The sequence below is a fragment of the Podarcis vaucheri genome (genome assembly GCF_965113315.1).
Source record: "Podarcis vaucheri genome assembly, chromosome: 8".
Lineage (NCBI taxonomy): Eukaryota > Metazoa > Chordata > Lepidosauria > Squamata > Lacertidae > Podarcis > Podarcis vaucheri.
The window spans coordinates 55,036,595-55,054,174 of record NC_138766.1 but is presented as its reverse complement, the minus strand read 5'-3'; the positions used below and the strand labels follow the sequence as shown (position 1 = coordinate 55,054,174).

Below are 17,580 nucleotides of genomic sequence, written 5' to 3'. Positions count from 1 at the left end.
GCAAGGCGTTTTCGCCTTGCGAAGCAACTCAAAAAACGAAAAACTCATTCGTCTTGCAAGGTACCACTGTATTCAGCCAGTTAAAAGTACAGCAATTTAAAATCCCTGGGCAAATAAAAAGGTTGAAGCCTGTTGCTAGAAAGAATACAGTGTTGATTGTTTGCTTTTCTTTGAAATCTTTGTATTATGAATATAAAGAGCTATATTTTATTCAAAATCCAGCCATTTTTATATGTAGAATACAATGCCTTTTCCCATATTTATGTAGAGACATCTGAAGTTCTGAAGGAGTCAAACGATCAGCTGGTTATGTGCTAGCAATCCTGCCATTGACAGCTGTGTCCACAGCTGACACACTCTGTGTGTAGCTTTCAACAGCCACTATTTGTGTTAATTGAAATCACTATGTGGGACATAATTATTGAAGACAAATATTCAGCTTCACCTCATAAATATAAAATGATTTCATATGTAGTTCCACATGTTTACTAGCTGTCCAATGTATTTTTTCAGTGGCGACTCCCACTTGATGGTGCAATGTTTTCCTTAAACATTTCATTACTGCCCACTTCACTACCTTTTGGCACTAAAAGAAGACAATCATATTTTCCTTAGTTTTTAATGGACAGTCTTATTCTTGTTGCTTTTATTGTTTTGTGGTTTAAAATTTTTATTGTTGGCTACCTTCAAAGCTAACCATGGATCATTATTATTTTTTTAAAAGCTACTTCATGTAAATAAGATGCAGAATTTTTGTAGTTTGCAATTTCATTATATAGCTGTGTCTACAATCCTGTACATGCTTACCTGGGACTACCATTGAACTCAAGGGGGTTATTTCTGAGTAGGCATAAGATTGCCCTGTAGCAGAAGTAAAAACATAATTGAAACTCTTTTAGTAATAATTCACTAAAATGGAGCAAGGTCCTTGAAACAGTAGGAAAAATATGTTTTAAAATTAGCAGTTTGCGTGACAGAATAGTATGGTTTGTTAGTCTTGTTGACAGATGTTCTATTTTAATGTCATGCAGTTATATAAGTAGGTTTTAACAAATAAGGTTTTTTACTCTAGGCCAGTAATTAAGTTATGGTTTGCAGAAGATTGTGCCCATTTTGCATGGAGTACTAAATGATCTGAATAGTGTTCTTGTCCTTGGTTTGTGTATATGAAGCTGGCGCAGAACATTTGACAAGATAAATAAATATGTATTAATTTCCATTTTTATACCACCCATCATGGGTTACAAATGAAACATCAAGCTCATAGAAATAGACAATTGTAGAGTTGGAAGGGATCCCAAGGGTCATCTAGTTCAACCCCCTGCAATGCAGGAATCTCAACAAAAGCAACCATGACTGATGGCCATCCAACCTCTGCTTAAAAACCTCCAAGGAAAGAGAGTCCACCACTTTCCGAGGGGATCTGTTCCACTGTCAAACAGCTTTTACCAGCAGAAAGTTTAGTCGGAATCTCCTTTCTTGTAACTTGAAGCCGTTGGTTCGAGTCCTACTTTGTCTGTTGAATTGTGTTTTTTTATAAAATGCACAATATCTTGTTTTAAACGTGACAGCTCAAATAACTAACACTGTTTAGCTTGGTTTTGGTATATGCATGGATCTGGGCTATCAGGGAGCATTAAGATGTATTATAATTAAGTGATGTGCTGTGAAGACCACGCATAATAATAATAATAATAATAATAATAATAATAATAATATATTATTTATATCCTACCCATCTGGCTGGGTTTCCCCAGCCACTCTGGGCGGCTTCCAACAAAATATTAAAATACAATAGTCTATTAAACATTAAAAGCTTCCCTAAACAGGGCTGCCTTCAGATGTCTTATAAAGGGCAGTGTTTTTGTCCTGCTTTTGTTTTCATATCTTGCCATAACAATGAATTTTAAATCTGTTTTCTTATAGGGATTTTTGGCTAATCAGAAGAGAGCAGAGAACTTGAAAGATCCTTCTGTATTACCTGATTTATGCTTGAGTCATGCAAATCAATTGATGATTATGTTAACTAACCACCGGAAACTTTTAGATATTAAACAGAAATGTACTACTGCCAAACAAGAACTTGCAAATAATCTACAAGTCCGGCTGAAGTAAGTGATGCTGCTGTAGTCTATATGCTCCTCAACCATGTTTTGTTTTGTTTTGTTTTGTTTTTTGTTTTTTTGTCACCAGCCTGTCATGCATGCAACGCTTCTAAAATTATGTTTTTATGCAGGGATGGGAAGCCTCCACTTTGTAATGGTCAGTAACTAAATGGCCTGCTAAGTACTAGGTGCTAAGATTGGAGATATCTGTAAAGTTCGCTCATCTCTTTTTGGGTGGGGGCTTGCTTTTAGTCTTGTGCAAGAAAGATATTTAGTTCATATCCGACAGTCAAACCTGAATTTAGATTTAATTGTGTTAATGTGACTTATTGGGACAGTTCTGGGATCTTGAACTTGGTACGCGATGCCTAAATCAACTGTATGAGAATCTCGTGTTTTGTTTTTGTATTTTTACCATGCCATTGAAGCTTGACCAATATGCCGTATAAGCAAATATAGGTAGATTTGTAGAGATGGTTTTTGGCATTCTGTATTATATTCTGGTTTTTGGCAGAAAATGAACAGAGAACTTCTCTTTTGTTTACAAATGAGCAAACTGATACAATTCTGGAAACAGAAGTTCTGGTAGAAGCATTTGGTGGAGAAATTTTATTGCTCTTAACAATTCAGTATGCTACAGTGAAACTTTGTATTCCATAGGTGGTGCTGCTTTGTAATGCTTCATGCTGACCAGGACGGAGAGAAACTTCAAGCGTTGCTTCGTCTCGTAACAGAGCTGCTAGAAAGAGTGAAGATTGTAGAAAAGCTTAGTAATGTCCCTCAGATGTACTGCTTGGCTGTTGTTGAAGTTGTAAGGAGAAAGATGTTTGTAAAACACTACAGGGAGGTAAGCAACTTGAGTACAGGACCTAGATCTCAGATTGAAGACTAGAGGAGGGAACATGACTGTGTATGTATGTTTAATATAAATATATATTTTTTCTTATAGTGGGCTGCTGCTTTAATAAAAGATGGGAAACATCTTTATGATGCAGAAAAGGCCAAAAGGGAATCTTTTGGAAAGTTATTTAGTAAGTATTTTTTTTTTCTCTCTCTCTCTCATTCTTAAACCTGTAATATTGATACACACACCACTTTTATCTCTGAATAATAATTAGGTCATGCATTGTGGCTACCATGTAAAGACTATTTTAAATTGCAGCATTTTGTGGCTGTTTCCTTATGTTGAACTAGTTGTGTGCAGATAAAAACTAGATCATTGGGGGGGGGGTTGCTTTTGAAAACTACCACCATCCCTTCTCTTTCCTTTCTTCCCTTTGCTTTATTGCCCTAGGCCAGGTGTGAGGAACCTGTGGGCCTCCATCTGTGGCTGAACTACAGCTTGCATCACTTTTGGTCATGCTTGCTGGGGCAGATGGAAATTGTAGTTCAGCAACACCCGGAGGGCCAAAGATTCTTCACAGCTGCCCTTGGACCTTCTCTCCCACCCCTCACCTGAATTATACAATGAAATTACCTTTCATGTAAAAGTTGAAAAAAGGAGATCTATAGGTATACATGGAAAAAATAAAAGGAAATTGTCCCTGTTAAATTTGCACAAATAACTTGCAATGTAGTTCTATATTGTTCCTCTTAATAGTGTCCTGAGAAAGAACTGTTGGGAAATGCATTGGGCTCATTACTCCCCCCCCCCAAAAAAAAAAAAATCCTCCCCCATTGTTGTTTGTTTTGTTGTGTGTACACACACACATAGAGACATACACATATGTGAATAAATGAAATAATATTTATTTCTCTGAACAGGGAAATCTTTTCTAAGAAATCGTTTGTTCAGGGGACTTGATGCCTGGCCCCCATCCTTTTGTGTGAGTATACCATACTTTTTATTTTTAATGAAGACTTTTGGCTTTTCCCAAACACTTTGAGGAATTAGTATAATTTGAATTTAGAAGGAAGTGTGTAGCTACTTTTTGTATTAACTGGCTTGTGAAGAAGGGGGTATTTAGATTCTTGGTGGCATAGAATGATTACTCTGCCTCTTGATTTAATATTATACTTTCCCTAGAATAATTGCTCTGGTAGCATAGATTAGTTATCTTTCATCCAGTGTAACCATTTCTGTGTATATTTTCATATAAAAGTGTAGACAAATATTTCAGGCTTATAAATAGTCTCTACCCTGTCTGAGGCACAGAAGAAGCAACCAGGTTGGGAAGCTTCTCAAACCTTGAATACTATTTTCTTAGAAATATCTGGTCATTTGTTTAACAAATTTATTTGTGGGCAAGCTACTTTTGTAGATTTGTTTACAAGCCTCAGATGTTCCTACTTTCAGCTGCAGCTGTTTTAGTGATTAGGAGACGTTCAAGCTCCTTGCACAGTCTTTCAACTGATAAATGGAAATTAAAATATATCTCAATGGTCTTTATTTACGGGCTTAAAACATATCTCAGTTGTCCAATCTATTTTGCTATTTATCATGTTCTCATTGATTTGTTTTACATACAGACCCGAAAACCTCGCAGGTTTGATGGTGAACTTCCTGATATCTCATTATCTGATCTGCAATTTTTGCAGTCCTTTTGTCCTTCAGAAGTCCAACCATTACTCAGGTAAAATGAGTTCCTAAGCATGTGGGCAAGCAGAAAATAGATTGGGATCTATTGCTAGATCTCTGGGCAATTTGTAGTAGATTGGCAGTGGTTCCCATAACAATAAACTAGTAAAATTGTAGTAAGGTGGCTCAGAGAAAAAAATAATATCTGCCATAGCTAGCCTTGCTTTATAGTATTCATTTATTTCCTTTGGCCAGGTATTTGTATGGTTTGGTGACCTAGTTTTAGAGGCTATGTATTAGAATCCCTGATCTTTAGCAGTTAGGGTTCAAACTGAACACTTTTGTGGCAGCAGGACTTTTCATGATAGCACAGGATTGCCCTCCTTTGAATAACTGGTAAGACAGAGACAGTTGTGAACTTTTAAACATCTTTAAAATGTCTTCCCAGGCTTTTGGGACTCTTGGCTCTTGATTTTTATGTATATTTTTGTTTTGTGCATGGTTTGGTTTTATCTGTGATAATACAGTTGTGTTTTGTCATTTTTAACTTAGAGTTTGGAAATTTTGTTGAATATTGTGTTGTTTTATGCAAATCATAGAATCATAGAACTGTAGAATTGGAAGGGATCACGAGGGTCATCTAGTCCAAAGCCCTTGCAATGTTTGCCCAACGTGGGACTCACCCAACCCCACGACCGCTAAACTACTTAAAGATTTTGAATATGCTAAGTGGTATATTTTTATATATAAATATTCTTAAATGCAGTTAACACTTGTCATCTGTTAATATCTGTTTAATGTAATCTGTGTTAATTACTCCGTATTTTTAAGGGTTCCTATACTTTGTGATTTCGAACCTCTCCACCAGCATGTACTTGCTCTACATAATCTGGTCAAAGCAGCACAAAGTTTGGATGAAATGTCACAGACCATTACAGATCTGCTGAATGAACAAAAGGTACCATTGTATTATATGTGTGACTTTTATATATGGGTAAATTGTTGAATGCCAATCCTAAACACAATTACTTAGAAATTAACTAAGTTGTGAAGTGAATCGGTGAGGAATATTTCTGAGAAATGTATTTTGTGAACAAGAACAAAAAAAAGTTGCTTCTCAGTTCCCCGGCCTTTCCTGAGAGTACCCAAGTTTCAGTAGATTTTTCTTGTGGAGTGTCTCTTCTCTCTACAAGAAGGCAAACTGCCTGCAGTTGGCAGCTTATTGCCCATACTTTATATAATATCGCAGTCAACTGCCCTAAAATTTTTGATTGAGAAACTAGGAGGGTTTGATCCTTTAAATCTTGGCATTTTGCCAAACAACAGACCTTTTTAAATGCTTTCCTGTTTTTTGTAAAGTTAACACAACTTATTGGACATACTGGAACAGTCAGCTAAAAGTTGCTTTCCCTAACCTCCAAATATATTTTGTGGTGCTTAAATGTTGGGTTTCTGAAGTACCTAGGACCTCTTAGTCACAACATTTATTTGAAGTAACATACTTAATCACAAAACGTTTCAGGTTTAAACATAGTTAAGTGTCAGTTATGTATTTCTGAAAGCATCTGTTGCAAATCCGTGAGCTTGTCACCTCATCAGGGGTCCGTCCTTTGATTGTTTATTACACCACCCTTCTTAGAAAGGTAACATATGGAGAGACTTAAATCAAGGAGAAAATTTGTAAAATATTTATCTTGGTGTTCATTGTTATAGGGGCTGCTTCTGTTCATATTTCTGATTCTCAGAGGATTTTTTCTTGGGAATTTACTATTGATATTAATTGGGAAGCATTTTGCTACAAGCCTAAATTAGGCTTGCATGGCTAATATTGGAAATATTTTTCTTTAAAATACTAATTGAATGGAAAGAAAATGTGATAATGAAGCAGAATCCACTTCTTAGTTCTAGTGTGCTTTTTCTGAACTCAGTTTTTGAACCTTGTTTTGTCAACACAGCATAAAGCCTGAATAAACAATTAATTTAAGGAGATACAGCTTGAAAGAAACTAAGGTAGAAATTAGAGCGTGATCATGGCTAGATTCCATTCATATCTTTGTGTTATGTGATTCACTTATTAAATAAAATTGTACTTCTATAAGTGCATGTAAACGGGCAAATCCCGGTAATTCAGAGTAATGTAATTTACCATCTGACAAGTATTTCAGGACCTGTATCATACACTAATTATGACCAGTTTACTACATAATGTTCTAGCACAGGAGTGGGCAACGTTTTTTTAATGTTGTGGGTTGCATGTTGGTAGTCGATGGAGCCAGAGACAAAAATGTTCTCAATTAACTGATTCAGAATAAAGGCTGCCCTGCCACAAATAGCATTATGGCTACCTCAGATTAGAATTCCTAGTCTTCTACAAGTCTACTCAGAAGTAAACCCCACTGGTTTTGATGTTAGGTCTCAATACATATAAAAACAATTATTTTTAGTACAACAAGCATATAGTTTCCAGGCCCTTTTTAGAAAGGAAGTAAAAATAGTTCCCATTTTACTTCGGCATACTATGCACACACATCCATGCAGAAATAGAGCATAAGCATACCAATTTATTTTGGGACAGCTTGGAAGGGGGGTTATTTTCTCCAAAGTATGCAAGCAGGAAAAAAGTTGTTTAGAAATTCCTTTATGTTTTATCAGATAAAATACTGTCCGTTTCAAATATTCTGAAACGATATAAAAGTGGAGGGGGGGGGAGAAAAATTAAGCTAGGAACAGTAAGGATGAAACAGAATGAAAGGAACTCTGATGGGATGCAAGAATGAGGCAGCTTCAGAAGATGCATCAAATGAGATTTGCTGGTGTGCCCTGGATTAACCATGGTTTTACTTTCGGCTACCTATAGCTGCCAGTAAGATGCCATAAGGTGTTATGAATTCCTGCTTCTCTAATGTGAAATCCTGCCGCATGTATGGAGCCCGCTCGAGGCCTATCTTAGGAATTGTTTATGTTTATGGAACGATAGTGTTTTAACTCTGGCCTGTGTTTTATACTTCTAGGCTTCCAACAGTCAAGCCTCGCCACAGTCTGTCACTACACCAAGGATGGAAAGTACAACAATTGCTACCTCTCCTAGAACTCCTCCACCACTCAGTCTTCATGGTCCTTTGTGCCCACCTGTGTGCCCCCCAGGTCCTTTAGAAGAATTGTCTCCAGACAGTATTGATGCTCATACATTTGATTTTGAAACGATTGCCCATCCAAGCATTGAACAAGCCCTTAAGCAAGGGTCATTAGACTTGGACTCACTGGCAGAAAGTCCAGAATCTGATTTTATGTCAGCGGTTAATGAGTTCATAATAGAAGAAAACCTAACGTCACCGAATGTGATAAGTGATCCTCAAAGTCCAGAAATGATGGTGGAGTCTCTCTATTCCTCAGTCATCAATGCAATTGACAGCAGGCGGATGCAAGATACAAATATATGTGCAAAAGCGGAAGCTTTAGAAAATTCTGCTATAAATGTTTATATGGAAAAATGTAGAGATGTTGCCGAGGAATCTCGGTTAAATTTAATAAACATAAAAGAAGACCTTTGTCATTTTAGAACATTTGTAGAAAAAGAACAATGTGACCTTTCCAGTTCTTTAAAATGTACTTCAATAGAAATAAAGAATATTATAGAAAAAGTAAAATTTTCTCTTGAAAAAACGCTAAAAGATAAACACCAGAAAGAGCTGCAATTGGTAAAAACTGAATATGAAAGCAAAATGAATACTTTAGTTGAAGATGGTGAAGAGAACAAAAAAAAGATCACAAAATTAAAAGGTGACTTAAAAGGTCTTGAAGATGTTTTGCATGATAAAGATAATGAATTTGCAATAGTAAAGAATGAAAAGGAAGCAGTTGTGTTTTTACAAAATGAAAAGGAGCAAAAATTGCTTGAATTGGAAAGTCAAATGAAGAATCAGAGTTGTGAAATTAAAGAACTAAGAGAGTCACGTGAAAGGGTGATGGAGAGTTTGAAAAAACTTCATACTGAAAACGATGAAAAAATGCAGCTTCTGAGAGCAGAACTTCAGACTTTGGAGCAAGATCACTTAAAGGAACTAGAATCCAATCTACAGGAAAGACATACACAAGAATTTGATGAACTAATGGCTAAACACAATGATTGCTTAGAGGAGTTGAAAAAGGAGAATAAACTCCGTCTTGAACAAATGCAAGAAACTCATGCTGCAAATGTCCATGAGAAAGAACAACAGATTGAGGAATTAAAGGTCAAGGTTTCTGAACTGTCTGACTTAAGATGCAAATTAGAGGTTGAACTTGCACTGAAAGAGGCAGAAACAGATGAAATGAAAATACTTTTAGAAGAAAACAAAACTCAACAGCAAGATAATCTAAAAAGTCTTATTGACAAGGAAACTGAAATGTTAAGAAAACAGATTGATAATTTGAACCATGTAATACAAATTAATAATGATGAATATCAGGTGGGTCTAGCAGAGCTAAGAACTTTAATGACAATTGAGAAAGATCAGTGCATTTCAGAATTAATTGATAGGCATGAAGAAGAAACAAATTTGCTTAGAACTGAATTAAGTAAAGTAACTTCTTTGCACCAACAAGCTCTTGAAGCAGAAAAAAGATTGGAAGAACAAATAACAGAGTTGCAAGGTAAGCTAGAATTGGAAGTCAGTGCCCTAGAAAAGCAAAAAGAAGAAAATTTGGTATTGTGTGAACAGCAAAAGAAATATGAAGCCACTATCAGTAAGTTTGCAGAAGAAAAAGAGCTACTATTAACTAACCATGAACAGGACAGGAAACTGCTTGTTCAAAAGCTCAACTGTGAAAAAGAAGATGCAGTCCGAAATGCCCTTAAAGAATTTGAATTGCAAAGGGAAGCTGTTGAAAAAGAACTTTTGGGGAAAATCCAGCAACTAGAGATGCAAGTTAATCAGAGGTACTGTATGAATTAAGTTGCCCTCTAATGTTTGAAATAAAATAAACCAACAGTGCTTAATATAATTTGTAGTCAGTTGAGTAAGTGCAATCTCAAACTATAGGTTTTCTCTATTCTTGGATTAGTGGTTCCTGCTCTTGCTCAGACGCATCTTGTCTCCTTAGATATGTTTATCCTTTCCCCTCGCTCAAACCAATCCCTAATTCCATCATTATATGACTTATGCTCAGGAGCACGTAGTTCTTTTTCTATTGAACTTCTGTATTCAAGCTAGTAAGTATACATTGTGATTGCAAAAATGCTGACCTTTTTGCTTCTTTTTAGATAGTTCAAGCTCCTGAGTTGAGGACTTCATTCAAACCTCCTTAATACAGCTTTTCACATCTTCCTGTTGGGTGTAGATTTTTTCTTTTTTATCTTCCAATGGATAGGTGGACCTAAATCAATCAATCACCCCATGAAATTGGAGTCCCTATGTTAAACACAAGCTGTGTGTAAGAAAGAATTTAAAAATTACCTTTCCCCTAGGGTGAAAAGTTGTTGGATAAGAGAAGCACCTTCACACAATCTTGCAGCATTAGTTAAGCACAATGTGCATTATTTTAAAACTGTTGCATCTAAATTCAAAATTCTTTTTGATTGATAGGGCAGAATCCCTCATTTTTCTAGTAAAGGAATTCTCCACATAGTGAAAGGGAACCTTTGGATCCAGCTCATAATGTTTATTGATCATGAAGGGGAGTTTGCACTGAATGCCAGATGGAAGTAATACATCTGTCCAAGCTGAGCAGACTGAATTCCTTAAGTGAATGATGGAAGAATATTTCTGTTTTTAAACATCAGTCATTGACAGCATAAAGTGATATTCATAACAATGTTTCTGGCTGCGCACAAATAGCTTTAAGAGTCACTGAGTTTTATCGGTTGAGATTCTGGCTTTTTAAAATTTGATTTTAATGGGAAAGCAGCATGGGGGAGTTTTTAAAAATCAGTCTGGCAGTTTACCAGGGACAAAATACTACACAAAAGTGCTCTTAAAATATAACTATAGGGCTGCTTAAAAACCGTGGCACTTGTTTTTGTTCCTATTCACAGGACTCATTTATTCCCCAGATATCTTTTAGGAATTAGGTTTTTTTAAAAAAGATTTTGAAGCTGCCCCATCCAAGAGTGAAATTGAACTTTTGATTGATGGATGGAATTTGAACACTCCACATAGGCCTGGTTCTCCCTCTCCACCCCTCTTGTTACCCATAAAAGGAAATCAAAAACTTCTGGTTTAAATTTAAACAGTATCTTCAGAACTCTTAAGAACTGTAATTTGTTTTAAACTTTGGTTAATGAAAATAAGCAAAGGTTAAACTGTGGCTTCTCAAGCTGTCATTTAAGCAAACTACCTTTATTTGAGTTTGGATGTCACAGGGAACCACTGTTATTTTAAAATGGAAAATTGTAGGGAGAGGAGAGTGTAGAAGCCCAAGCCTCAATACAGTCCATTTTTCAGCAACAAGCTGTGGTTTCTCGTTACTTCTAACAGAGCCATACAGTGAACTGTTCCTGAAGGGTTGCCATGTTAGTTAGATGGCAGACTCTGGTTCATGAAAACGAATACAACAGCAATATTAATAGTCTTTAAAGTGGCACAAAAATACGTTTGTTTACCTAAGCACAGTTCTAAGTACTGACCAGTGTTAAAATTGGAACATAAGATTCTAAGAACGTTCGTAGTGTGCATAATTTGCATTCATGGAACGCAGTAACAGACTTTTTCCAGAAAATACTTCAGGTTTCATTTCCTACCCTTTGAAGCATATAGTTGCAAAATAATAGTGGTAACTGTTTCAGCTTTTCTATAAGTAAAGTGATTAGTGGAGCAGCTGATATTTTATTTCTGGGAGGCCTGAAGTGACTTTACGAAGATCACTGGAGACTACAATGTCACAACAAAAATAAAACCCAGATATTTGAAAAACTTAAGATGCTGAAAATCTGGCAAATGTATTCACTTCTACAGTTCAGAAGTAGCCTGAACTAAAATTATGTTCTAAATAGGTTCTTTGTACATATGACCTATGTTCTTTTCCTCAAATGAAATATCATGGGCCATCTTCAAATGTGATGTGATATAGAGCCAAGAATTTATGCTTGTTATAATTATTAATTTTCAGTAGCGAAGATAAGTTGTTAAAAATCATGCAGTCTAATGATGTCCTATATTTATTTTATGGCTGTTACACCATTTATGATAGTCAATTTATATAAATTAGACATTTATGCTCATGCATTGAATACATGCAGTGCTCATGCCTGAAGGGGCATTCCTCAGGAAATAAGAAAGCGCTATGTACAATTGCTTACCCGCAACTGAAAGAGCTCTTCTGTTGTTCGCTTCATTAGCTAGCATATAGAAGAGCAATTACATATATGTCTGTAAGTAGTAATCAGGCTTGTTAATGTTGATCACCTAGGGAGTGGGGATGTTGAGGGTCTAAATCCAGGCATGCTGATCTTCCAACAAGTGATCACTAGTAGCATGGTGATTATGTGGGGTGGCGGCAGTGGAAGAAGGAGAAGAAGAAACAGAAGTGTATGCATAGGTGTGTGTTTTTTCCAACCAAGTTTCTCTGGACAGAAAAATTTGCTTGCAATGAATAAAAACATGAGCTACAAATCCAAGAAGCTGTTTTGGCTCATACAAGGGGCTTCTACTGGCTTAGTGGAAAACTCAACTGTTTTTTTTCTTTAAACAGATGATCCATACAACCAAATGCAATACCACTGACTGCTTTTCAATTTTTTTATTAATGGGGGAATAGAGAGAAGGGCTTTGGAGGAAAATATTGATGAGTGAACATGTTCACATGCGATCAGGCTATTCCTCAGACTGCAAGCCGTGTGTGGCTTTATAGGTTAAGTCAGCATTGGTGTTTTTTTTAGTGGAGCTAGGGAAACTAGTTTAAACCAAATAAATCTATTCTGCTCAATGGTCTTGGTGATCTATTATGGAATAGTCAAGGTCCTCCAAGTAGTCTTCAGTTGCAGCCACATGTACACCACCTTGTAGTTTACACACTGGATGATATTAGAGCTTGAATTACCCAGTCTTTGTCCACCAAGGAGTCCCACCACTCACAACAGTAGTGATGTGGGGTGGTTATTTTTCCATGGCAAAAAATGCCTGTTTTGTAAGTTGTTTATTAACAATGAATTGATGCTAATTGAAAATAAATATTAGACAAGCTTGGCAGTTTCATTTTTTAGCTTTGTTTATGAAATGCCAAAAAAACCCCACATCCACCAATGCAAAATTAGATCATATATCTTTGTTTTTTAAAATGCAGATTGCCCTAATTTTCATAGAAAAATCTTACAATTCAGTGGTATCTGGACAACCCACAAAATTGTGCAGCAGCCTCAGGTACTTTGTACCACAGATGTCACAGGCTGTTAAGTAAGTGGCAGATCTTAGAGCACTCCAAAGCTACAAAATGTGCCATAAGGAAAAGTGTAACCCAGTCCAGCACAGGTGGACAACGTATTCTACTCCAAATAAAATCTCACAGGCTTCCACCCACCCCACCCAACTCGTATGGACCCTGCACTCACAACCTTGACATTATTAGCCCAACAACTCTGACCTACTCAGCTAGCTAGACTTTGACTTCCTCCATCTCCACTCAAAGTATTTTCTTCCATGAGTCAATAGTTTGTTCAACATGAATAATGAAAAGTAAGTCTAAGATAGCTTTATTAATGATCAACTACTTAGTTGTTTTCAAGGTTCTTTAGCTAATACTTTATATCTACTTTATGTTGGTTTTAGTATGGATTTAAGTTTTTTCTGTTGACAATGTAAGTCTTTTTGACCGTGTAAATTAAAGTATTATGGGTTAATGAAGTAAAGGTTTTTTAAAACCACAGCAGCAGCAACAACAACAAACTAGCAATCCAAGACATTATCTACTCAAAACTGTTACATGCAGGTCAAGTCAGACATAATGATTTTCTTTAGGCAGCCTGCATTTTTCTCTTTGTGTGGAACTTTTCACATAGTGCAGTCTGGGCCATGGACTGCCACAGGAACGTTCTTCAATGATCTTGTTAGTAGTTGAGCCAGCTTTCTCCATCTAGGGTGAAATTTCATGCAGTCATCCTCTGTATGTGGGTGGTTGGGGGGCGGGGGAGATATGAAAATGTCTTATTCTTTCTGCACATGGGCAACCCCATGCCTTTTAATCAGCAAAGAGTGAGTTCAGAGTCCAGGGATATAGGATAGATGCAAGGGAGAATTGATTTTATATAAATCTGTATATATCTGTTTATACTCTCTCTCTTTTACTGGGGGGGGGGGAGAACTCTCTGTTCTTTTGCTCCATTCCAAGAGTACACAACTGTAGACCACTTGATGCAGGAGTAATCTGGGGTGCTTGCTAGGGATAAAGGCAATCCAAAGCTTTGGGGGCATGGTTGAGTGGAGCCAGTGCCCCCATGGCAAAGATCCTTGAGTATCTGTCTGCTCACCACTCCTCTTGGCCAGAGGAAAAGATTATTTGTCCCTATCTACAAGGATGTGCACCAACAAAATCAGGGACGAACATCACCAGGAAACCCTTGGAATACTTTGCTTAGAAGGTTAAAGCACTGTGCTCTGTAGAGATAGTCCAAGGCTATTGTTGGGGATAAAGAGAGCAAGAAGAGAAGCAGCCAGGCTCAGGCAACTGTTCAGGTAAAGACTAACCTATCTGGGCCTATGTATATATAGTTGGGTGCAGGAATGCCTGGAGGAGGGGGGGGGGACAGGTGGGAATGTGGTGGGACAATACAGCTTCCAGTTTCTCTCATGTCTGCAACTGGGTGTGCTAAGCACTAGAAGCAAACAGTGGTGAACAATTGTTTGGTTAGAGGGTCAGATTAGGACTGAAAGGAGGCCGTTTCCAAGATCCCTGGCAGATCTTGAGTCCATCTGACATACCTTACAGAGTTGTTATGAGGACGGAAAGGAACTATGCATGCTGGAGGAAGGGCAGGGTTTATTTTTAACCAGGATTCCTCGTTTGAACATAATGCTAGGCTGAGATTCTTTGAAAGTAACCTTGGCAGAAGTCCTGGAATTAGGAGAAAGGGGAGGCACATGGATTTTGTTTCTTATCTGGAAATAAACACAGAGCTGCAGCCTTATTTTGTAGATTAGAACTTTTTTTAAAAAAAAATCGAGCTTTATTATATTCTCAGGGGATTGTGGAATGCATTCATTGGTATCAAAGTTTTAAAAGCAAAAATAATACATTTTCAGTTGTTGGGGGTGAAGCCAGTTTGTGAGGCCACATCAAGACATAATGTGCTTAGTGCCAAGTTGTTGACTTACTTAATACGTTACTTTACAAATAGAATAATTTAGCTGTCTTAACATGAGAAATGAATCTTGGCGAATATTCAAGAAAGACAGTATTGAAAGCAGATCCATTTCTTACAGAGTTTTTCCCATCTCCTTGTTAAAACAAGAATATACATTGTGCTCCCTATGTGGCATGTCAAGACCACTGTGTGATGTGTCTGTAGCTGGATTATTTTGCATTTTAATAATGCTGGTGGTGTACCTGATTCACAAAGGCTCCCATGCCTGCTATTGTAGTAGGGTATATTTAGACAGCTATTAACTCTTGAATTTCTCTGACTTTAGAGCAGCAAATTGCTTGATAGTGAATTCCATCTTTGCAATCCCATTATAATGTAATATAGGGATTAATGCAAGTTTAGATCGAAACTAAATTTATTGTTCCTCCTATAACCAAGATTTAGTTTCATTTTTAGGTTGTTTTTTTTTACTCTCCTATCTTTCCATGAACACACCAATTATTTGCACAACATCTGAACTTTCTCCTGCAAAGTCAAGCAAAAGAAGGCGAACACACCGTGCGCTAAGAATCTTGCTGCTGTGTTTGTTTAAAAAAATAAGAAAAGCTTTTTCATACATTTATCAGGAATGTTTCCCCTTGACTAGTCAGAATTTTGAATTTCTTAACTAGGGAAACACCAGATAAAGTGATATTGAGGTTTAAGGTTTCCCTTTGTAGATTGTTCGTACCGTCCTGGGCTGGTCATTTAAATTCAATGTTTTCCTTTTCCTAGTTCGGTTGAATCATCTGCATCAAGCTTAGTTGCAGAACTTCAAGAAAAACTTCAGGAAGAAAAGGTGAAGTTTTTGGAGCAGCTTGAAGAACATGAGAAAAGAAAAAATGAGGAAATGCAAAACATTCGAACATCACTCACTGCAGAACAGCAGGTAGACGAGGCTGTTTCAAGATTTCAGATTAGATACACTTGTGAGGATGCTTTAAAGTAACTAGGAGCTCCATTGTTTTTCACAGCCTTCTTAGAAATTCTCATTCCTCAGAATTCCAGGACCTTTTGATGGTTTCCTTATGTCTTTAGCTTGCAAAGGGATTATTGCCTAGCATTTCAGGCTAGTACTGGTTTTCTGACATGTCACATACAGCCACTGCTTGTTCTTATACAATCCCTGTTCAATTGAGTGGAGTTTTCACTGGGGACCCAAAAAACCTCCATTGCATGTTTGGCAATTGTGCCACTACATCTGAAAGATGCTGGCGCAAGGAGACAAATGAGCAGCTTGGAGAACATCAAAATTGGATGCATTCTGGGCTTATGCTTCTAAAAAGTAAAATCAATCAATCACTATTAATTGTTATTTCCAAAAAACATTTTTACCCTGCTTAGTCAAAGAAGGCTCAAAAAGCAGCTTACAAATTTTGATGATGATAAGACAGTCCCTGCAGCTCACAGTTTTAATGAGGTATAGCACAAAAAAGAAAAGGAATGGGGAAGGAGGTGGGGAAAGCAAGCTGGAACTAAAAAATACGAAGAAGCAGAGCCAAAAGTTCCCAGTCTTTCAGTCTTACCTCTCTCCCTCTCCTGTACCTGATGGAATGGCTTCTGGTAGATGGCTGCTGAGGGAGGAGGCCAAAGCTGGTATGTTGTAGCCTCTTCAGAGATTGAAAAGTACCTATTTGTTTTTTTCATGTCATGTATATGTACATTGTATTGCTTAAAATAATGCTGATTCTGTATTTTCAGACGACGTTTAACACTGTTCTAACAAGAGAAAAAATGAAAAAGGAAAACATAATAAATGATCTTAGTGACAAATTAAAAGCAATAATACAGCAGCAGGAAAGGGATAAGGGTAAGCAAATGTTTTGTACATGTAGTTTGAATCCAATTAATTGCTCTGCAGAATATCAGAATGTTGAATATTACTTATTGGCTGCCTTTTGCTCAGATCTGATTGAAAGTCTTTCTGAAGACCGAGCCTGTTTACTCGAAGAGAAGAAGAAACTTGAAGAAGAGGTTAATAAGCTGAGAAGTAGCAATTTTGTTCCACCAGCCTGTTTACCCCCTCCTTCAGAACCTCCCGGAGCTTGTGCAGCTGATTTTACAGCAGAAACTGAGCGATTAACGTCAGATACCACAGAAGAAGGAAAAATGGATTCCACGCTGGAAACAAGCATGATGGCTGTAAAGTTAGTACACAAATCTTGAAATAGATATGTATCTGAATGTCAGTAGGCATTGTTTTGAATTTTTTATTCTTATTTGAAATGCTTGAAAATGCCCCCCCCTCCACTGTCATGTGAAGCAACTCAAATCTGAGGTGAATAGGCTGTGGGTGCAAGGCTTTTGGACAACCTGGAATTCTTGAGGGAATTTGTATTTATATTTTGATCTGATTTGATACATTTTTACATCTCCAAGCTCTTCAGGAATGGGAAAACACTAGGCAGAGAGACAGACAGAGAGAGGAGTATATAGTTTTGTGAATGACATCTTTATTTCTTTGATTATCGGCATTCTCCTTTTCCTTCCAGTTACAGTGTTTATTTTGCTGTGAGGGATAAAACACATCCATCTACACCTTGTTCGGCTTTGGCAGCATGTGACTTTGGTGCAAATTTGAACAGAGAACAATATTCTTTTTTAACTGCCTCAAATAATTTTCTTTATTCATAACTCTAACCCGT

At 37.0% G+C, this 17,580-nt stretch overlaps 1 protein-coding gene across 2 annotated transcripts in view; it reads left to right on the top strand.

Moving 5' to 3' along the window:
• The window catches only part of RB1CC1 (RB1 inducible coiled-coil 1), a 51,273-nt gene that overhangs the window by 22,000 nt on the left and 11,693 nt on the right, over window positions 1-17,580 (top strand). For both annotated transcript variants that reach the window (XM_082233730.1, XM_082233731.1), the window contains exons 9-18: window positions 1,927-2,111; window positions 2,766-2,952; window positions 3,055-3,136; window positions 3,870-3,931; window positions 4,575-4,678; window positions 5,455-5,581; window positions 7,635-9,541; window positions 15,671-15,824; window positions 16,637-16,745; window positions 16,842-17,082. In XM_082233730.1, the coding sequence (XP_082089856.1) occupies window positions 1,927-2,111; window positions 2,766-2,952; window positions 3,055-3,136; window positions 3,870-3,931; window positions 4,575-4,678; window positions 5,455-5,581; window positions 7,635-9,541; window positions 15,671-15,824; window positions 16,637-16,745; window positions 16,842-17,082 (3,158 nt within the window). The remainder of the gene's footprint in view (window positions 1-1,926; window positions 2,112-2,765; window positions 2,953-3,054; window positions 3,137-3,869; window positions 3,932-4,574; window positions 4,679-5,454; window positions 5,582-7,634; window positions 9,542-15,670; window positions 15,825-16,636; window positions 16,746-16,841; window positions 17,083-17,580) is intronic.